Source organism: Mustela nivalis, assembly GCF_964662115.1.
Source record: "Mustela nivalis genome assembly, chromosome: 8".
In the NCBI taxonomy this organism is placed as follows: Eukaryota; Metazoa; Chordata; class Mammalia; order Carnivora; family Mustelidae; genus Mustela; species Mustela nivalis.
Genome location: NC_139027.1, coordinates 17,838,216 through 17,859,865, shown reverse-complemented (window position 1 = coordinate 17,859,865; position 21,650 = coordinate 17,838,216). Strand labels below are relative to the sequence as shown.

Sequence of the window (21,650 nt, the reverse complement as noted above, 5' to 3'; positions counted from 1 at the left end):
TCAGTGCCGGTGCCTCAAGGTACGTACAGGTTATGACTGCCATTTCCCTAGTCAGAGTCCTGTGAATGAGTCCATAAAATCACTAATGCTTGTTGTGGCCGTTTAAAATGTTCTGATGGTATTTTCTCTGCCAGCATTGCTGGTAAAAGCAAAGTTCTTGGTTTTATGTTTGTGGACATTGTCTCTGTATTTCTTCTTGTGGACAGTCTGGCACATAAATTACGTTTTTTTTTAACAACAAATCTGATTCCATGACAACTCTCCTATGAAAAATACCTCCTTGGCCTCTGCTGCTATTATTATTATTATTATTATTATTATTATTATTATTATTTCACCAAGAGAGAGAGAGAGAGATAGTGAGAGAGGGAACACAAGCAGGGGAAGTGGGAGAGGGAGAAGCAGGCGTCCTGCTGAGCAGGGAGCCCGATGTGCAGCTTGATCCCAGGACTCTGGGATTGTGACCTGAGCGGAAGGCAGACGCTTAATGACCGAGCCACCCAGGCGCCCTGGCCTCTGCTATTATTATAGTCATTGGAGCAATAGAAGATAATCCAGTATTTGCTGGCTTCAGATATAGGTACAGAAGAGCTATAATCTTTTAATTATTGTTAAATGTTCTGTTGAGAATATTTTGCATAGGGAAAAACATTATTTACAAATCCCATTTGGTGCCCAAATTTTTCTAAATTTTGTATGAGTGTTGTTTGATATACACAGTACATATAAAGTATAAGAAGGCTTAATTTTAAAAAATTTTATTTATTTTTTGACAGAGAGCACAAGCAGGGGGAGTAGTGGAGGGAGAGGGAGAATCAGGTTCCCTCCCGAGCCAGTAGCTGGATGTGGGGCTCAATCCCAGGACCCCAGGGTCTTGATCTGAGCTGAAGGCAGCTGCTTAACCAACTGAGCCACCCAGGTGCCCCAGGAAAGCTTAATAATACAATGAGCCACCTACCGCCCAATTTTTTTTTAAGATTTTATTTATTTATTTGACAGAGAGAGATCACAAGTAGGAAGAGCAGCAGGCAGAGAGGCGGGCAGGCTCTCCACTGAGCAGAAAGCCAGATTCGGGGCTCATGATCCCATGAGACCATGACCTGAGCCAAAGGCAGAGGCTTAACCCACTGAGCCACCCAGGTGCCCCACTTACTGCCTAATTTAAGAACCAGTTTACTAGAAACCATTTTGGATCCTTTTCTATAGAGAGAACTCTACCCCAGAGGTAACTAATCTTCTTGATTGTTGTAGTGATCATTCATTCCTTTCTTTTTTTTTACCACAACCACCTACACATTTTGGCCTAAACAACATAGTGTTTATGTCCCCTTGTATTTGAACTTTATACAATGATGTTATATTGTATATAGTCCTCTGCAGCTTAATGTTTTTCCCTCAATATCATTTCTAAGAATCATGCTTGTTATGTGTTTGTTCTATTATTTTTGCTGTTTTGAGTTACCATAATATATCCATTTTCCTACTGTGCACATTGGTACCATTCCCTGGTTTTATTTTTGCAGTTATAAACAATATTGCCTTGAATAGTCTTGCTAAGTATGTCCTGAAGCAAGTATTTGAGAAGTCTCTCTAGGGTCTTTTTTTTTTTCTTAATTGTCTTTATTTTCAGAGAGAGAGCCCCTGAGTGCAGGCACCCCTGTGAGCCTGGGTGGGAGGGCTCTCAAGCAGACTCCATGCTGTGCGGGGAGCCCCATGTGGGGTGGGGTGCAGTCTCACAACTGTGAGGTCCTGACCGTGAGATCCTGACCTGAGCCAAAATCAAGAGTCAGTTGCTTAACAGACTGAGCCATCCCCGCCCTCTCCCTAGGGTCTTTGACATAGATGTGGGATTGCTGGAGCACAGGGGGTGTGTAAATTACAATTATTTTCTTAGATGGTTGCATCAGTCTTCACTCCCAGAAGCGATATATCAGAGTTCCTATTGTTTTTCATGCTCAAGGCTTCTTGGGACAATGGAGTAGTTTTAAGTGGCTTCTCATTATGATCCTAATTTTTACTTCCAGACCACCAAGGACACTGAGCATCTTTCATGTGTTTATTGGCCATTTGAGTTTTCTCTTTTGCAAAATCCCTGTTTGTTTCCTTTGCCCCGATTTCTATTGGGTTGTCTTTCTCTTCTTGAGTTGTAGGGATTCTTTTTATATTCTAGGTGTTGTTAATGCATGTGGCTAATAGCTTCAACCAGTTTGTGTCCTGTCTTTTCTCTTTATGTTGGGTCTTGTTGAATACACCGTTCATTTTAAGGAAGTCACATTTATCAATCTTTCCCTTTATGAAAGTTTTGCCTTTCACATTTTTTTTTTTAAGATTTTATTTATTTGACAGAGAGAGAGAGAGAGACACGAGAGAAGGAACACAAGCAGAAGGAGTGGGAGAGGGAGAAACAGGCTTCCTGCGGAGCAGGGAGCCCAACATGTGGCTCAGTCCCAGGACCCTGGGATCATGACCTGAACTGAAAGCAGAGACCTAACCGACTGAGCCACCCACGTGCTCCCACATTTATTTCTTTATTCAACATTCTGTTGAGTACTTGAGGGGACCCCTCTGAGTTTTCTGTCAGTGTAGCTCCCTCCCATCCAATATTCTGTCCTGCAAACCCGAGCCACTTTGGTGTCCCCAACTCATCTCAGCTTAGAGTCCTCTGGGTTCCAGATGGTTCTCTTCACCGTCATCTGGAAACTCAAGAAAACAAGCTGGAGTAATCTTGAACGTCACCTCCTTTGTTTCCCATCATTCAGAGATTCCTCCTTTGTTGCTTCATGCCCAGCATCTTGAAAACTGTTGTTTCATGTATCTTCTCCACCTATTCTTAATTGCTTCAGCTGAGAGACTAGGTCCCTCATGCCCAAAAGCAGAAGTCTTTTCACATCCTGTTCATTTATTTCTAGGTATTTTATATATTTTTTGTTGCTACTGTTTAAAAATGGTTTTATAACTGTTGCTGGCATATACAAATGTAGTTTGTTCTTGTTGATTTTATGTCCAACTATCTGGCTATACTCCTTTTTTTTTTTAAGATTTTATTTATTTATTTGACAGACAGAGAACACAAGTAGGCAGAGAGGCAGGTAGAGAGAGAGGGGGAAACAGGCTCCCCACCGAGCAGAGAGCCCAATGCGGGGCTTGATCCCAGGACCCTGGGATCATGACCTGAGCTGAAGGCAGAGGCTTTAACCCACTGAGCCACCCAGGTGCCCCGTGGCTATACTCCTTTATTCTAATAATTTATCTGTAGATTCTTGGGTTTTCTGTGTAGGTAATCATATCATTTACAAATAATGGCAATTTTGTTTCTTCCTTCCTTTTTTTTTTTTTTAAAGATATTATTTATTTATTTGACAGAGAGAGATAGAGAGAGATCACAAGTAGGCAGAGAGAGGGATGGGGAGGCAGCCTTCCCACCAAGCAGAGAGCCCGATGCATGGCTCAATCCCAGGACCCTGAGATCGTGACCTGAGCCGAAGGCAGAGGCTTAACCCACTGAGCCACCCAGGCACCCCATTCCTGATTTTAAAGGGACTATTTCACTATTAAGAATGATGCTTACTATAGGGCTTTGGTAGATACCCTTTCTCAGGTTTAAAAATTTCCTTTTCCTCTTGGTTTGCTTAGTACTTTTATCATGAGTGGGTATTAGCTTTTTATCAAATGATTCTATATCTATTGAGAATACAACTTTTTTCCTCCTTTGATCTGTTAATGAGGTAAGTTTCACTTGACAGATTTTTCTCATGTGCAACAAATTTGTCATTCTTAGAACAAACCCAATGTGTTCATGATGGGTTTATCTTTTTAGAAATTGCCAGACTCAGTTTACTAATATTTTGCTTCAGATTCTTATTTCCATGGTCTGTGTTCAAGGTCAGCCTGTAAATTCCCTTTCTTTTTTACTTTGCTTGTCTGGTTTTGGTATCAAAGTTATTCTGGCCTGATATAATGATTTGCAGGATCTGTGCTTTTTTTCTTCCCTGAAAAAATTTCCAGAAGGAATGAAATGATCCTTTATGAAAGTCTGATAGCCCTTGGTAATATCATTTGGATCTCATGTTTACTTTGTGGGACTACTTTAACTCACTGAGCCAGCCAGGCGCCCCTGTGGGACTACTTTAAAATATTTATTTCATTCCTTGAATGTTTATGAGATCATTTAGGATTTCTGTTGTTTACACTCACACACATATACAATCAGTTCTGTTATAATGCTTGTTTTGAAAACACAAATTCCCTCCAACACAGTTACTATATTAAGGAACAATTAGCGTGTAACACGATTTCCTTGCTTATGTACCAGTGTTGTCCCACCTATAAACACTAGGTGAACACGGAAGTCTGTACCCAGCTGAACGAAGTCCTGTAGGAGTGCACAAACCGACACACAGACACAACTCAGACACCTCACAGGCACCTCTGTCAGTTGCCACGTGGGTTAGAGCCACACCCAGCCATATCTGGGGACAATTTTCTGTCCCATTCCAAGTAACTTCTACCATTTGATAATAACCTACAAGCTGCAACCCTTTCCTCCCGTTGCTTAATCCACACTTGGGGGTGCATGGGGAGTGCGTGGGGAGTGAGTGGCAGAGTGAGTGGGGGAGAAAGAAAATTAAGAAAACACCAAGTTTTTGGTTGTGGTGTCTTGATAGATGCTGATACAATTTACCTGAAAATGCAAGTGGCAGAACAGATGTGGGGAGGTGATGAGTTCCGCTTTAGACAGAGGATGTTTTCACCTTGCCTGGAGAGTACTCAGGGGGCTTCTCAGGTTCAGCAGACAGTTCAGGGTTAGAGAGAGAGAGGTGTAGGGGCGCCTGTGTGGCTCAGTCTGTTGAGTGTCTTGATTCTTTTTTTTTTTTTTTTAAGATATTTATTTATTTGACAGACAGAGATCACAGAGGCAGGCAGAGAGAGAGGAAGGGAAGCATGCTCCCCGCCGAGCAGAGAGCCTGATGCGGGCCTCGATCCCAGGACCCTGGAATCATGACCTGAGCCAAAGACAGAGGCTTTAGCCCACTGAGCCACCCAGGCGCCCGAGTGTCTTGATTCTTAATTGCGGCTCAGGTTGTGGTCTCAGGGTTGTGGGATTAAGCCCTGCGCTGGGCTCTTCACTGGGCTAGGTGTGGAGCCTGCTTAGGATTTCTAAAACGGGAGGTCTGGCTCTGAGAACGGGTGTCAGAAGACAGTCGGGGACACATCAGGAGGCTCTGTGGGCATATATGAGTTGAAGGACCCAGAGGAGGAAGAATGGGCGGAATTGGGAATAATAGTTCCCAAACAGTGGGAATAATACTGTGGGATCGGAGCAGAGGGTCAGAGGAGGGGATGCTGGCCTCTGGGCACCGGCCGTTCCTCCAACAAATGTGTTCAGTACCCGCTATCTCCACAGGCTTTGGAGTCGGGCCCACTTAGTTTCAAGGCCATTGCTGCCACCAGCTGATCTTAGGCAAGTTACTTAAGCTCTCTGAGCCTTTTCCCACATCTGAAAATGAGAATAATACATTTTGGGCTCCCCCTCAACCCCTCCTGTCTCTAAGATCTAACCCCTAACCCCAGAGGTGGCCCCCAGCAGCTGTATTGAGACAGTATACTTCAGCTCCTTTGAGATTGCGCTCCTGGGAAACAGGTAACATAGAATTTGGCACAAGCTTCTCATCCTCCCTGCATCGCCCATGTTTCCAAAGCACAGCACGGTAACATGGTAGAAACTTTATGTCACCTTCTGTCTTAGCAGGTGCTCTGTCCTTGCAGCCCATGATTTTCCACTGTTGAGAACTGTTTTGTGTGTGTGCATGCGTGCGTGTGCCACGCACAGCCAGGAGGGAGCAGAGCTTCCTGTCAGCCCGTTCCTAAGTCAGATGGGCAATGAAGAGAAGCTGACCCAGCTCTTTCCCTGATGCCCTGTAACCTCAAGGATCAGATACCCATGTCAGGGGCCCAACAGCAGAGAGCTCAAGCGTCAGACAGAGCAGGTCACACTGTGCACTCTCACTTGGAGGTCAGGTTCCTTCTCGGGCTACAGTGTTTGCGGAGGAAGCAAGATGTTTCATGCTTTGAGGGGTACATCCTGTCTGAGTGTGAGTCTGAGCTCTGGCAGTCTTAGGCGAGAGTCTGGAACTAAGAGGCAGCCAAAGGTCTAATGAGGAAGTGGAAGGGGGGCTAGCCTTGGGAGAGCTGACCCCATGGAGGGGACAGAGCAGGGGACTGGAGAGCCAGGTGCAGTGACATCAGGCATCCTCTCCCTTCCCTCCCTGGGCAGTGGTTTCCCAGGAGGTCGGATGAAAGGGATGGCCATCGTCATATTTTGTAGGCCTGGTAGAAGATAAAGCCTTTAATAGATATATGTATTTTAAAAATAAATCTCAGTGGATCTTTCTTCCCCAAAGATATGGCCTTTAGAAAACTGTGGTTCCTGTGCTTTCATAAGATACAATTTCAGAACAATATTTCCGCAAAAATAACTTTTGTTCGTAAAGGGGATTGATGTTTGGTAGCTCAGTATCAGTCTGTGTCTGACTCCGGAAACTGTGGCCGGCTTATCCGAACGACCCGAAAGCCTTGAGAAACGCCTCTTGTGCTCTGCTCGGTCTCCTCCCCCGCTGCTGTCCCCATTCGCTCCTTCTGGGGTCTGTTGGTCTCAATGTCTCTATTTGCGTCTTTCCTGACGTCATCCCCAACAAGTCCGTCTGTCCCCCTCTGCCCGTTCGTGTGGTGTCTGTCAGCCTCCCTCTCAGGTGTCCACTGGGGTGTCAGGAAGAGCAAGATGTCTGTGTGTCTGTCCTGTCAGGTGAGCAGGGGGTGGGCCTTCCTTTTTCCAGGAATAGTTGTTCTCAGGATGCTTTTCAGGTCAGAGCCGCCTGGAGCTGGGTGGTCCGGGGCACAGGCCTGTCGGATTCGGTCTGCGGTCAACAAGCAAGAAGTGGCGGGGGAGGGTCCTGGGCCCAGGCCAGTCCCTTCAGGAGATGTCCCTGAAGACTCCATGTCCCAGGGGGAAAGATGGGTCACAGGTAACCCTTGAAATGGGCGTGCTAAGGGACTGAGAAGAAAGAAGGACTTTGAGCCCAGAAGACGCTGGCTCCTGTGGTTCCAGCCCACACACGGTCAGACCTCAAGCGAGGCTGTAGCTGGTCCTCCTGGAAAAGGGAAAGAAACCAAAGAGACGGATGAGGGTGGACGGGGACCATGTCGGGCCACAGACCCCTGTGGACGTGTGTTACTTGGCCAGTCTGAGCATCCACGCGGAGAATGAGGGACCGTCGGCAAGTGCCACTTCCTGCCGCCCGCCTGTGTTCCTCTGTGTGGGCGTGTGCTGGTGTTTGTGGGTGTGGGAGCATCTCCAAGCAGGTGGCCACATGCTCTTGAAAGCTGCCGGGCCAGACGTCTTGACACTGCGGCCCCGGCGTGGCCTTGGCCTCTGTGCTGGGCTGGGCCGGGCAGGCAGAAACGAATAAAACACAGCCCCAGCTTCAAGATCCCCACAGTGCCCTGGGAAAGCCAGCCAGGGGCCTCTCATCCCTGTGCGGTGGGATCAGTGCCCTGGAAGCCAGCAGAACAAGGTTCAGAGTGTGGCTCCGCACAACCTGCAAGGGAAAGAGCAGAAGAGGACCCGGCTTTCGGCTTCCAGGCGAGAGGACGGTGCCGTCACAGGGGGAGGAGCCCCGCTCGGAAAGAAGATGAGTTCAGTAGTTTGGGGCTCTTTGAAACTGACGCCATGCTTGTGGGACATCAGGGGGGGAGTGCAAATGAGAGCCACACACGTGGATCTGGAACTTGTAGGAAGTCCGGGGGGAGGGGCGGCTTTAGAAGTCCCCAGGCATAAGAGGGCTCCAGATCAGGCTCCGGGACCAGGTGCCTGCATAATGGAGAGCAAAGGGAGCAGGGGCCGAGGAGGGAGCCCTTCCATACCGCATGCAACAGATAATCGGGGGAGGGAGACTAAGAAGGGGTGTGCAGAGTAGCTGGCGAAAATCCAAGAGCGGACGCCCAGGTGTCTCAGTTGCCCTGGTGGCTCAGTCCAGTTAAGCAACCACCTTTGGCCCAGGTCATGATCCTGGCGACCTAAGGACCGAGTTCAGCAGCTGGGAGTCTGCTTCTCCCTCTATCTGCTGCTCCCTGTGCTTATGCGCTCTCTCTCTTTCTCTCTTCTCTCTCTCTGACAAATGAATAAATAAAATCTTTTAAAAAAAGAAAGTCCAGGAGCAGGGACAACCAGGTGGCTCCGTCGGTTTCAGCTTGAGTCATGACCTCAGGGTTATGAGATCAAGCCTCGTGTTGGGTTCCGTGCTCCACGGGGAGTCTGCTTCTCATCCTCTCTCTCTGCCCCCCACCCAACTCATGCTCTCCCTCACTCTCCTGAAAAAATAACTAAATAAATCTTAAAAAAAAAAAAAAATCCAGGAGCATACGGCATCACCAAAGAGTGATGGGTCTGTGGGAAGAGTCTGCAAAGGCGGGAGTGTTCGACCTCCTAAATGTCTCAGGGACAACGGTGGGCCTGTTAGTCTCACGCTGGCACACGTTCGTGCGCGCCTGGCTGCTGGTACCCCGCCGTGTGTACCCGTGTGCGTGGGGTGCCCACCTCTGAAGGCTCTGCCGGCGGGAGGGGTCCTGGCTCGGCACCTTTGGTGCGGGGCCCACCATGAGGATGCACAGACCGGTGATGATCATGCAGGTGGGCACGGCGCCGATGAGGACCTTGAGGGTCACCACCACCCGCTCCGCCTGCGTGCAGGCTCCTGCCTCGTAGCCCGCAAACCTGGAGAAACAGCATCCCCACGCCTCCAGCTCCGATCCCACCGGACCCGGCAGGAGGGCTCCCCGTACTCCACCCCCACAGCGCCCCGAATCTAGGAGTCGTTCCCCGGCCAGATCAGCTTAACCACGGTGGAAGGGAGGGTTGGGCCAACCAGGGAGCGCCGATGGAACGGAGAACTCTGCCCTCTTCCCACCCCACTCGGTGTTTGTGCCTCTAGTACAGCCCAACCCTGGGACTCACTCCAGACTGAGAGTGGAGATGCCCAGGGCGCCTGCGCCAGAAAGCTTGGTGAAGAAGACATAGGATGAGTAGAAGATGGTCTCCAGGCCCGGGCCAGGCTGCTGCTGCTGCTGGAAGGCATCCACCACATCTGGAAGCATGGACCTGCGGGAGAGGGCTGCAGGGTTATCCTTTTTATCCCCTTGGCAGCCACCAGCCTGAGAGCTCTCTGAGGACAGAGACCAAGTCAGATTCATCCTTGGGTTCCTGCTGCCCAGGAGCAGGACTGGCCTATGGAGAGCCTGGCTACAGGTGCTTGCATTTCAGCTCCCTCCCCCAACACGGCTGCCCACACTTCCTGCTGTCCAGTGCCCTTCCAGGAGAGCTCCAAGGACAGAACTGGTGGCCTCCATCTCCTGCAGGTAGGAGAGCCCCTCCCCAGCAAAGGCAGGGCACAGGGGGCCTGGGACAACAGGTGGATGCGAAAGAGGGCATACCCGTGAGGAGGGACACATCCCTTCCCCTGCACCCAGCCTACCAGGGTAGCAGCAAGGACACAGCAATGCTCAGGCCAGACACAAAGGCCACCACGTATGCCACAGGTGCTGTGGGTACAGCAGCCAACAGGATTGCAAAAGGCACCATCACCTAGGGAGACAGATACACCAGCTGATCCTTCCACCGGCCCCTGACTGGCTCTTTCATTCCCACACTAATAAAGTGCTCCTGCACCTGGTCCTTTCCAAGGGACTGAAGACACAAGAGAGTACAGATCAGCCCTGCCTGGCCCAGGAAGCTCAGGCTCCAAGGCCACCTCCCTGACCCTGCCACCTTCCTGCACCCACTCCAGGCCTTGCTTCTTGTCTCACTCACACAGATCCCGAAGGCCGATGTCTTCTTCCCAAATCGCTGTAGAACCCACTCCCACAGTGGGGTGCTCAGCACAGCTGAGACCTGTGAACAGAAAGAAATCATCCCAGCTTGGGCGGGGCTGCCAATGCCTTAACCCACCCAGGTTCCGGAAGCCCTGGCTTTTAGGTGGGATGCTTGACCTTGACTCTGCCCCCCGGGTTGGAACCAATGGCTATGAACTTTACGACCCCGGCTTCGATCCCACCTTCTGCTGGAGTGCAGGTGACCAAGATCACAGAGGAGTCCAGAATGTTGACCAGAATTCTGGCTACACAAGTCTTGTCAAGAACCACACCAGGTCCCCGACTCAGGTCTCTGCGGGAGCTTGTCTCCATCACCCCAGGACCACTCACCAGGATGGTCAGCACCACGCCCTGGACGTGATCATGTAGCCGGGAGGCATGTGTACAGAACAGGACCAGGTAGCTCTGCTCCACCTGAGGAAGCCAACAGCAAGTGGGTGTGTCTCGGGAATGGCAGGAATTCAGAGGTCAAGCGCGAGGCCTGGGTCGCAAGTCTGGCCTCTTCTTTGGGACCTCAAACACCAGCTGTTGCCATCATCATGCAACATGCAGTCCCCTCCCCCACAAAGGACACTCAGCCCCGAAACAGGTATAAATACCATTCCTAGTCCATCCTTCCCCTTGCCCGGCTAGTGGACCTTACTAGCCAGATTTTGTCAGCTTCCTACTGCCTAGCCTTGACCCTCTCCCTGGTCCCACAAGTTCTGTCTAGGTCTCTCTCCTCCCTGCACCAGACTCTCTGGAACCTGGGCCAGCCACCATTTCTCTCGATTTAAGCCCAACTCTGTTCGGTGGGGCCGAGAGGCTGAACCTAAACCTACACAGGGTCAGTATGGCCAGAGCCAAGGCCAGAGGTACCTGAATGGCTGCTGAGATGAACAGGAAGGAGATGACCAGCTTCAGGTAGGGCCGGTGCCGGACAGTGAGGCCCAGCCCAGCCAAGAAGCTCAGGCCTTGGCCTGAGGCTGGGCCGGAGGAGTCTGCAACACAGGAAAACAACACTTGGGTTTGGCAGAGTCTAAAACCAAAACGCAGGCCCAAGAGGAATCCTGTCCCTGCTTCGGCTTCCCACGGTCCGGCTGCACCCCCTTACCTGGTCGCTCCTTCACCCCAAGGCAGAGCAAACCAGTGCACACAGGGTAAGTCAGAGCAAGCACTGCGGCTGCAATGGAGTAGAGACGAGTCTGTGGGACAGGACAGAACTGGGCTGGGGGTGATGTCTCCAACCTACGGAAGTGGGGACACCCAGGACAGGAGTGTTTCCCAGTGGGGCAGAGAGGGACCTTCAGTCCAAGCCCAAGGATGCTGGGTGTCTCTCCTGCCAATCAGCAGAGCAGGAGACAGAGGGCATCCATGCCACCAGGGGTCGGCGCCCTTCCTCTCTCTTTCGCTCTCATTTTTTAAGGCAAACATTGGTGGCCCTTCTGCACGCTAGACCCTGAGATTACAATGGTCAGTACATGACTCCTGTCCTTCCCCAGTAAGGGGCATGGAATGCAGAAGACAGATGCACAAGCAGAAAGCTACAGCTTAGTGAGAACCCAGATAAATGGTAAAAACAGAAATGTGCTACCTGCTGTCCAGGGGAAGATACATAAGGGATAAAATCCATGTAAAGACAGGCATGGGAGTAACAGTCACCTGCTCAGGCTGAGGTTGTCTCTGGGGAGGGGAAGAAAGAAGGAGGTGGACAGGGCCTCACCGGAGTACCTGGAGCTTTGTGCCTTGGCTCATGGGAGGCTCCACCTCTACGGGTGGCCTTCTCAGCCTCCTGCTACCCATTCCTTTGCACTCCAGGCCAGGCCAGGCCAACCCAAGGCCACTGTCACCCCCACCCAGAGAGTGACCCAGTACCTTTGGGGAGGGGGCCTGTGGAGGCCTGAGCGGGGACATGGACACACATGTGGAAAGAGTCCGTCTGGGAGGGGCAAGGCCACCACCTTCTGGTCCTGGGCCGGCCTCCATGATGGGTCTGAGGGCACCTGGGTGGGGTCAGTTATGCATCTCGACTCCAGCAATCCCTCAGCTTGCCAGAGCCCTGTGTTTGCACTTTGCAGTGTTCATGGGCCCGTTTTGTAGCTGGCCCTGAGGAGAGGGCTGGGGTGGATACACAGGACTGAACTGTAATGTTTTCTTGAGCCGGTGCAGGGCCCCTGGTGTGGTACTGTTCTCATACCACCGATTCTCAAGCGCTGGTGGGGGTCAGAATCCACTGCAAGGCTTGTTCAGACAACATAGACTGCTGGCTCCCTCCCCCAAATTTGTCAATCAGTAGTTCTAGGCAGGGCCCCGAGAATCTGCCCTTCTAACAAGTTTCCAGGTGATGCTGAGGCTGCTTGCTGCCCAGGGACCACACTTGGAGAACCACAGCTGGATAATGTTTTGTAAATCTGAGCTATTTCCTAAATGACAAAGAAGAATGATGCAGGGAACACTGTGGAGAGGCCACAAACCGAAGCCAGCCCCAGCTGGGTCCTGAAGGTGGGGGCCACCCAGATGGAACTCCTTTCCAATGTCACCCTGATCGGGCTGGGGGAGTCGCTGGAGGCTGGGGTACTCTGTGGGAGACTGATGCAGGACTGGGGTGACCGGGAGATACTGGGGATGCCAGGTGCAGAAGATCTGGGGCCGAAGGGGCGCATGGGATTTGGTAATGGGTGGGAGTGGCGGTCATGGCTGGAGAGGGAGGAGTAAATGTTGGCTCCCGGGGCTCCGGACAATCACATCACTCGCTGAAGGGAAGAAGAGCTGAACTGGCTGGATAACAGGGGCGCGGACTTAGCTGCTGGGGAGAGATTTGGTTTGCGGGGAGACGAGGGGCAACTGCTTTCAGGTGTCCCCTTCTCCGTGCACGCTGCGGGTGAGGCCAGGGTGGGACCGGCCACAGGAGGGGTGTCACCCCCGAGCGCCCGCCGCAGGGACGCCAGCCCCTCCCCCCTGCCCCTGCCTGCGGCCCTTTCCCATCCCTCTCCCCTCCCGCTGCTCTGCGATCTGTTGCTTTCCGTTGAGAAGGCGCCCGGGCGGAGAAGCGGGGTGAGCGGGCCGCGGGCCGCGGGGGCACCGGCTGGAGGAGCGGGAGGGCGGGAGAGGCGACGCCCAGAGGCTGGGCCGCAGGGACACTCACCGCGTCGGGGGAGACGACGGCCGGCCGGGCGAGCGCGACGTCCTCGCACCTGTGCGGCCCGTGGGCGCCCGACACGACGAGCCCGTGGACGGCGGCTCCCATCAGCGTCCCCGCCATCTCCATGGTCAACCCTGGGACGGAGCGGCGCCGGGTGACGGGTGACGGGTGACGGGCGCTGGCGGGCCCGGGGTCCGCTGCCCCCCGCCCGCGCGCACGCCCCGCACTCACGGTACGCGGTGGCCGAGTCCCGCTCCCTCGGGCAGGGGGTCAGGAGCATGGTGAGCGCCGCGTAGGGCACCTGGAAGAACTGCGGGCGCCCGGGCCGGGCTCAGGCTGGGCCCCGCCGCCCCCGCCCCGTCCCAACCCCGACGACCCCGCTGGCATGTCCCGGCGGATGCCCCCCAAACCCAGAGTAGGGGGCGGAGGGCGGGAGGGGTGAGCCGCGGCGGGCAGTGGGTCCCTGGGGGCCACCTGCCCTCTCCCCTCCACACAACACCTCCCGGTGGCCACTGACCAGCAGCAGGGCCACCGGCTTACCGTGGCCAGGGCCTGGAACAGGCAGTAGCAGCCCGTGTACCAGAGGCCCCGCAGGCTGGTGAAGGGGGGCAGGAACCACAGGAGGAAGTAGGCCACGGTGAGGAAGGGCGTGCAGCCCAGCACCCTGTGGGAGCACAGCGGGCGTGGGGCGCGGGATGGGGGACACGAAGGGCAAACCTGGAACCACCACACCCTTCTGGATGAAGAAGTCATCTGTCCCCAACAGGAGCCCTGGGCTCCTGTGCACACCATGGAGAAGGAGAGGGAGAGGTGGCTGATGGGCTGTGGCGGTAGCTGGGGGTGTGGGGTCACTCACTGCAGACCTCGGGGGGGGGGCACTTGGAGGTTGGCCTTGCCATTCCCGGTCTCCAGGACCCTGGAGCACCAGCGAGGCCTATCCTCCATGACGGCTTCCAAGGCCTCCAGCCCACCCTGGCTACACACAGACCCCCCCCAATTAGTCCCGGGAGCCTACAAGGCTTTGTCCAGCCCTGTGCCTCCTGGTGACGGAGAGTCCCCAAGAACGTCTCTGAACTCCTGCCTGGCTCAGCCTAACTTAGTCCGGCGCCTCCACCTATAACCATCTGGTCGTCTCACCATCCACACGGGTTTCCACTAAGAAGCGGGGCTGTCACAACCTGATGGCATCAGGCCAGGGTTGGAAGCCAGGACCCTGAGGATTATGGGGCTGCTCACCAGGGCATGAGGCGTCCAGACCCTGTCCTCCTGCTTCTATTGATGAAGAACCCAGCCACAGGGTCGGCAGCTGCCCCAGACACCTTCCCTCCGAATAGGACAAGGGACACCTGGGCAGCAGGGATCTGAAAAGCACAGGCGGAAGGATGGCTGAGTCCTGGCAGGGTCAGAGAGGGTGTCTGGGCCTGCCTACCTGCCAGGAGAAAGGTCTGTGAGGTCTCTTTCCCCGGCCACAAATCCAGAAGGTTCTCAGGGCACAGCTGCGCTAGTGAAGAGAGGGGGAGGGGAGGAGCGGACAGCCACACATTGCCACATTCCCATTACCACTCTTGCCCAGGTGCTTTTGGAGAAGGCTTGGGGACCCTCATCTGAACAAGAAGGGTGACAGAGGTAGGCTTTTTGTTTCACAGTGACAATGTTTTATTAATTTTTCTGATTACATAAATGACACACTCGTTATAAAATAACATTCAAAAGCAGTACAGAAAAATATTGAGCAAAACTCCTTTGAAGTCTCCCCATCCTGAGATAACTGCTGGAGCCTTTTGGTGATCACCCTTTCAGGCATTTATTTCTGTGCATTCGTAATTTATAATTTCACATAAATGAGATCATATGAGTGTCATTTAACAAAATCATGGGTACGGTATGAGAAATCTCTCCTCCTGCTTACTCTCTGTCCTCCACATCCCCTCCTATAGGCAACAGGAACAGCCTGTATATATCCTTCTGTCATTTATTTTCTTCATGCCTGTATCTGGACCACGTATAGTCACATACTTCACATACCCATGTACCTACATATATGGGGCATGTCTTTATTTTGGTAAAATAGAACCAATTTGTATACTCTAAAAGCAACTTTTCTTCTCACTTGACAGTGCATCATGGAACTCCCTCCAAGCCAACTGGTACAGATCTAGCTCTTCCTTTTGAATGGCTACACAACAGTCCATTATGTGGCTCTTACACAACTTATTATCCAACTACTTCTATATTGCTGGGCATTCATAGTTTCCCCATTTTTCACCACAAACAGCCTGCAGTAAACATCCTTGTGGGGGTTGCCCTCAAAGGCATTTGGCTTACTGTCAGTTTGGGGACAGAAGTGCCATCTATCCAGGGAAGTACAGGTTGGGGCGGGAGAACTGGGTACCAAGGAAGATGGAACAGGGGGCCCTGGGCTGCTTCCCACACTCACCTGTGCCACATCAAGCAGGAACAGTTGCAGGTAAAAGGCTGTGGCGCTGGAGGCCACCTGGTTGGGGATCCCACCAATGCCATAGCACACCTTGGTACAGAATGAGAGCTGACCGGCTCTGCTGTCCTGGGGGGAAACACAGGAGCTAAGCCCCCAGCCTGTGCAGATACACAACAGTCGCCCATACCCTCCTGAGCCTCCATGAGCATCCTGACGTCCCTTTGTCTTGAGGGCTCCTCCAGAAACCTCTCAGTCCTCATTTGCCCTAGATCATCGTAAAGGGAAGTGAGACAGAGAGGGGGGAAAAATCCTAAGCTATGACCTCTCAAAGATCCCACATTCCAGGGGACAAGTTCTTCCTTTTCCCCTCTCAGTGCTTCCTCCTGCAGTCTGCTTTGTGCTCCGAGTCAGCAACCCAGAGTGAACTGGGGGGGTCAGGAGGCTCCCAACTTTGCCACCAACTCCCGGTGTGACGTTGAATAAAGCACTGTATCTCCTGAAGCCTTCTGTGTCAAACAGAGTATTCCTGCCAGTTTCAAGAGGTGTCTTTTTTTTTTTTTTTTTAAGATTTTATATATTTATTTGACACAGACAGAGAGATCACAAGTAGGCAGAGAGATAGGCAGAGAGAGAAGGGGAAGCAGGCTCCCCGCTGAGCAGAGCTCCCAATGCAGGGCTCAATCCCAGGACCCTGAGACCATGACCTGAGCCGAAGGCAGAGGCCTAATCCACTGAGCCACCCAGGCGCCCTCAAGAGGTGTCTTGATGAAGCTGAGTGTTATTTGCTGCAGGAGCTGATGGTTAAAAATGTCCAGGATCTTGGCCAGTCCTCGAACCACTGGCAGCCTGAAATCAGCTGTGTGAATTTATACCACAGGAATCAGCAAACACTACAAATCAGAGTTGCTTTCTTTATTTTCCTGGGGAGACTATATACTAGCCCACCACTGAAATAAAGTAATGTTCATAACTCCAAGTGGTGTGTGTGTGCATGTGAGTGCATTGTGTGCGTGTGCGTGAGACAGATATATATCTCGTAAGCTCTAAGCTATCCGGTGAACTCCAGACTGGAATATTCGACTGCCTACTAACAGACCCACATGGTTGCCTACCAGGCATTTCAGCTTAGCAGGGTCCAAACACAGTTGCTGATTTCCATCCATTGTCTAAACCAACTCCTAACCCTATTGTCCTTATTGCATTAAATGGCCCCAATGTCCAATGTCCACTCAGCAGCTCAGGCCACAAACCTTGATTTCTCTTTCCCAATTCCCTCACCAAATCTATCAGTGGCCTCCTAAGTGGCTTCCCAGCTTCTGCTCATTCCCCACTGCCCACACTCTATCTAGCAGCCAAGGTGATCTTTTTATAACATAAATTTTATCCTGTCTCATCTCTGATTAAAACTCTCCAACTGCAGCTTGCCACTGCAGTTTGAATATAATCCCAAGTCCTTCCCATCTAGCCTACAGGAGCCCACCCAAACAGCCCCCAGCCCCTTTCCCACCTCACTTCGGACAGCTCTCCTCAACCTTGGTACCTTCCTTGCTATGCCTCAATAGGAACATGCCTGTTGCTGCCTCAGGGCCTTTGCACTTCCCGTTGCTTCTGTTTAAAGGGTTCTTCCTCTCAGTCTCTGCAGAGCTGACTCCTTGCCATTCAAGCCTGAATGTCATCTCCTCACAGAGGCCTTCCCTGACTACCCAACTCTCTCTCTAGTGTACCTAATACCTAATACATTCTCATTTATTTCCTGCCGCTCCCAAGAGAACATCAACTCTCTGACAGCACGTGCTATAATTTTTATTCACCACCATGTCCCCATTACCTAGAACCATGTCTGGTATATAGCAGATGCTATATACATTTGTTGAAGAAATCAGTGTCATGAAGACTAGGGAAAAGGCTGTTTCTTCAAAAGATGCTGGGAATCCTTCTTTTTGATCCTTTGCTAGGGAATGGGAGGGAGAGTGGAGAGGACGATGACTTCACCCATTTTAGTATCTTGCAGGACACCCCACATGGGCACTTCTGAAGGGAGGTTCTTGCCAGATAATGGTTTATCATATCCTCTGCACGCTCTCCCTACCCGCAGAAGAAAACCACACACGAGGCAGGATGTCATCTCCTTTTCTGACGCTTGTGTGAACATTATTTCAACTTCCAGAAATTGTAAGAGGCAGAATCCAACATGATAGCCCCACAGCACCCCCTGTGCCTCTGCCCCCCTCCCCCCAACCCTCCTAGCAAGCTTCTGGCACACAGAGGTCACTTGAAAGAGAACTTCCTGCTGAAACTACTCTTGGAGGCCTGCGGACAGCAGTTTCACGTACTTGAACTTCTTAAGTCTTTTGCAGTTAACCCAGTACAAGTTTTAGCATTGGACTAACTGGGATTCAAATTCTGTGTGCTACTTCTAGCCCTACTAGAAGGTACTTCTAGGGCATTTCAGCGGGACTGGGCTTCATTTCCTCCCATGTAAAATGGGGTGAAAGACGCCGAGGAGGTCGTTATGAGAACTAGATGCTGGCGCTTCTCTGGCCAAGGTCGGTTTTCCCTCCTGCCATTCATCTGCCCCTGAATTTCTAAATCTCCCTGGGAAAGGAGGGTCCCCAGGGGGCCTCCCTATCTCCCTTTCTTTCTTGGGGGCCACGGGCCTTTGCTCTGAGATGTCTGACAGGAAGCACTGAGTTAAGGGAGAGAACGGAGGGGCTGAAGTGAAGCCGCAGACCATGGTCGCGTTGAGCATGGAGCAAGCGATGGAGCTTTGTCCCCACGAAGCTCCTGGGTCCTGCCCCCTCTTGGACACAGCCACCCTGACCGGCTGGTGCGCGGCCCCATCCACGCAGGGGTGAGGACGGCCTGAGGACACCCCCAGCTTCCCACCTGCCCTCCACCCTCACTGGGGGGCCTGCTTGCCAGAAGTCGTCTCCGCGGGCAGTCTCCAGCGAGCCGGTGCCAGGCTGCTCTCGGAGACTGGGGAGGGGAGGCGGCCCCCCACACGCAGCGGGAAGTCCTGCCTGCCCGGGGGCCGGGGAGCTCCGGGAAGACCTGGACTGTGGCGGGGAGAACCAGGAGACCAGAGGCTGGCCCCTGTCCTGCCAGCCTAGCGGACTCAACGCAGCAAGTTACCTCCATAGTCTGGGACTCAGTTTCCCTGTTCTCTTTGGCGCTCCCGAGTATCTCGGCCTTTCGGCTCTATTAGGGGGGCTCAGAAGGCTGAACGCCGGGGCCAGCGCCCCTTCCCGCCGCCTCCCTCGCGCAGCCCCGGCTCCCCCACGCCCCTCGCCCTGCGCTCACCGAGCCGCGGTCCAAGGTGCGCGCGTCCGGCTGGAGCGGCGGCGCCTCGACGGCGGGGGCCCGGGGCGCTCCGGGGGACGCGGCCATGGCGCACGGCAGCTCCGCCCGCGGCCGCGGCCCTGCGGCGTTATCGCCCGGCCGGCGCCCCGGCTCCCGCGGGGAGGGCGGCTCCGGGGGCCGAGTGGGCGCGGCGCGGCGAGGGGCGGGCCGCGGGAGCCGGCGAGAAGACGCGAAGGGCGCCGGTTCGTTTCCCCCGAGAGCCCAAACTCGCTGGCGGCTGGGGTAGGGGGCGAAGGCCGGTAAGTCCCTCGGGACTGCAGTCCTAGGAGCAGGTCCCGGAGGGAGTGAGAACCAGCGCCCTTTCGCGCTGATCACCCTGCTCAATCCTCGCGGGTGAAAAATCGCCAGATCTATTTACTTGAAAAGCGAAGCAATAGAACTGACTTGTTTAGGACTATGGCCGAAAAGGTTTACAATCTGCATTTGATGCAAGATGCCTGAAACACACATTGTCCAGCCTCGCGCAGATGTGATGGGTGTAGCCACGTAACTCGGGCCGGTGAATGGAAGCAGAGCAGTGTAGAGGCAGTTGGCCAAAGAAGCTCCCCCTCCAAGTTAAGGGGTCACATCGCACACAAAAAGTAACCGAAAATGCACCACAGACCTAAGTGTAAAGGCTAACACTATAAGACACCTCGAAGAAAACAAGCAAATCATAACCTTAGGTTAGACAACTGTTGTTAGGGCGTCATAAGTTGGGACTATCTAAATGAGAAATTTTTGTGCAGCAAACCATCCAACAACTGAAAAGATAACCCACTGAATGGAAGCATTATCTGCAAATCATAGACTGGTACTGGATTATATAAAGAATTCTTAAAACTCAATAAAAGACAATCTAATTGTAAATTGGGAGGATTTCTATAGGTATTTCTCCAAACACAATGAACACATGAGAAGATTCTTACGTCATTAAGGAAATACAAAGCTGCAAGATACACCACTGGATGGCTAGGATTAAAAAAGCCAACAGGAACAAGCATCAGGGAGGGTGTGGAGAAATGACACCTTGCTGGTGGTATGTAACCGGTGGAGGCACTATGGAAATCCCGCTCTTCAAAAAGTTAAACCTGGAATCACCCAAAGACTCAGCAATTCTTCCTAAGTATATACTCCAGAAAAAAACATGTTCACACAAAAACGTGAACACAAACGTTCATAGCCACATTACTTGTAACCCAAAGTCCATCAACTGATGGATAAATGAAGTGTGGTAGGTATATATCCATACAATGGACTATTATTCCAAAAAAGAACATGGGTGAACTTTAGAAACCTTAAATGAGAAGATGGAAAAACCATGTACTGTATGCTTCCATTTATATGCAATGTCCAGTATAGGTAAATCTGCAGAGAGAATGTACATTTGCGGTTGCCTAGGACTTTGGGTAGACTGACTAATGAGTACAGGGGTGAAGACAGGATGAAAATATCCTAAAGTTAGACTGTGGTGGTGGTTGCACAATTCTGTGTCTATACTAAAACCACTGAATTGTAGACTTTAATTGGGTGAATGGTAAGGTATGTAAATTACATCCCAATAAAGCCATTTTTGTTTTGTTTTTCTGCTTTTAAAAGTAAAGGTGTGTGTGCTTCTTTCCATCAGATGGACTGGTGCAAAAGCAGCTCTCTTGTTGCCTGAGGCTAAATGCTGGCATCAGCAGAATAACAGCACGGGAGTCTCAAGTTTCATGAAGCTGATCTCCCAGTTCTGAACTGCTTCCCTATGAACTTTTGCATGGAAATAAAGTTTTGTTTTGTAAGTCACTATTACTTTAGATTTTTCTGTACAGCTAAATATAATCCTAAAGTATATACTACCCAGTTTAAATCATCCATTTTCTATGCCTCAATTCTTTTTTCTAATTAGAGGTATAACTGACATGTAACCGTATACTAGTTTCAGGGGTACAGAGTAATGATTATTTGTATATATACTGCAAATATGCCTCAATTCTTTAACCTACAAAATGGGTACCTTCCATTTTCTTGATTGTGGAAGGATACTCAGATAATACATGTGTTAAATATTTAATTCCTTGGAAACTCAAGCTGCAGTTTCTTTGGATAATCTACTTTTAAATACATCATTTGATACATTTTTAGGTCTGGAAGCTCTTCATTCCCAATATCTGTACTTTGTTGCATATACTACCATAATTTTAATTTTGAAAGAAAAAAAGTAAAAGAAGAAACCCTGCATTTTTTGGCTTCTGCACAAAAAATGTAATTTAAAGGCATCTGTCCCTAACAGCTATTATTCTAGTTAAAGTGATTGCATGTTCTGAATGTAATTTTTAGTTAAAGACAAGTATGTTAGACTTCAATATACAAAATAGCACTGCAATAACCAAGAAGCCTTTTAATTAATATAAAAACTGACTCACTTAAAAATACCTGAAAGGATGCACACCAAAATGTTATTAGTGGTTATATTATTTAAAAGGTGAAATAGGTGATTTAAAGATCACTTCAGCATTTTACAATTTTCTTCAAAGAATATGAATTATCTGTGAAAAAAATATTTAAAGCTAATGACAAAGAGCCAGATATTAGTTTACTGAAAAAGCCACTTCTCTCTCAAGATTAGCGTGATGAGCAATTTCTTAATTAAATGGTTTGTACTTAGAGAAAGAACAAAGAAGTAAACCCTACCAAGGAGTCTTCATCCTAATTCAACTCAGGACACAAATGGTTTTTTAAAAAACGCACCTATTTAAAATACCACATTTTAACCTTTCTGAGGATTAAATGAAAGTAACACCGATTAAAGTACCTGGTAAACAGAAGGCACCTAATAAATGATTA

The 21,650-nt window shown here is 51.1% G+C and overlaps 1 protein-coding gene and 1 long non-coding RNA gene across 3 annotated transcripts; one reads left to right on the top strand and one right to left on the bottom strand.

Moving 5' to 3' along the window:
* The first annotated feature begins 3,323 nt into the window (after positions 1 to 3,323).
* On the top strand, positions 3,324 to 8,407 carry LOC309872421. Its single transcript, XR_014315858.1, has 2 exons — positions 3,324 to 4,850; positions 5,054 to 8,407. It is a non-coding gene; the product is annotated as an uncharacterized lncRNA (long non-coding RNA).
* On the bottom strand, positions 6,318 to 19,192 carry MFSD2B (MFSD2 lysolipid transporter B, sphingolipid). Of its 2 annotated transcripts, XM_082746572.1 has the most exons (14): positions 18,783 to 19,192; positions 15,483 to 15,608; positions 14,282 to 14,406; positions 13,586 to 13,709; positions 13,277 to 13,355; positions 13,049 to 13,179; positions 11,018 to 11,108; positions 10,783 to 10,904; positions 10,255 to 10,338; positions 9,863 to 9,943; positions 9,528 to 9,637; positions 9,011 to 9,154; positions 8,594 to 8,770; positions 6,318 to 7,148 (listed from the first exon to the last, which is right to left on the bottom strand). In XM_082746572.1, exons 1-14 carry the CDS (start codon positions 18,867 to 18,869, stop codon positions 7,124 to 7,126), a joined length of 1,506 nt encoding a protein of 501 aa, XP_082602698.1. In that variant the 5' UTR covers positions 18,870 to 19,192; the 3' UTR covers positions 6,318 to 7,123. The 2 variants fall into 2 exon arrangements, with proteins under 2 accessions (XP_082602698.1, XP_082602697.1); XM_082746571.1 differs by lacking the exon at positions 8,594 to 8,770 and having other exon boundaries at positions 18,783 to 18,987.
* Between the last annotated feature and the right edge of the window lie 2,458 nt (positions 19,193 to 21,650).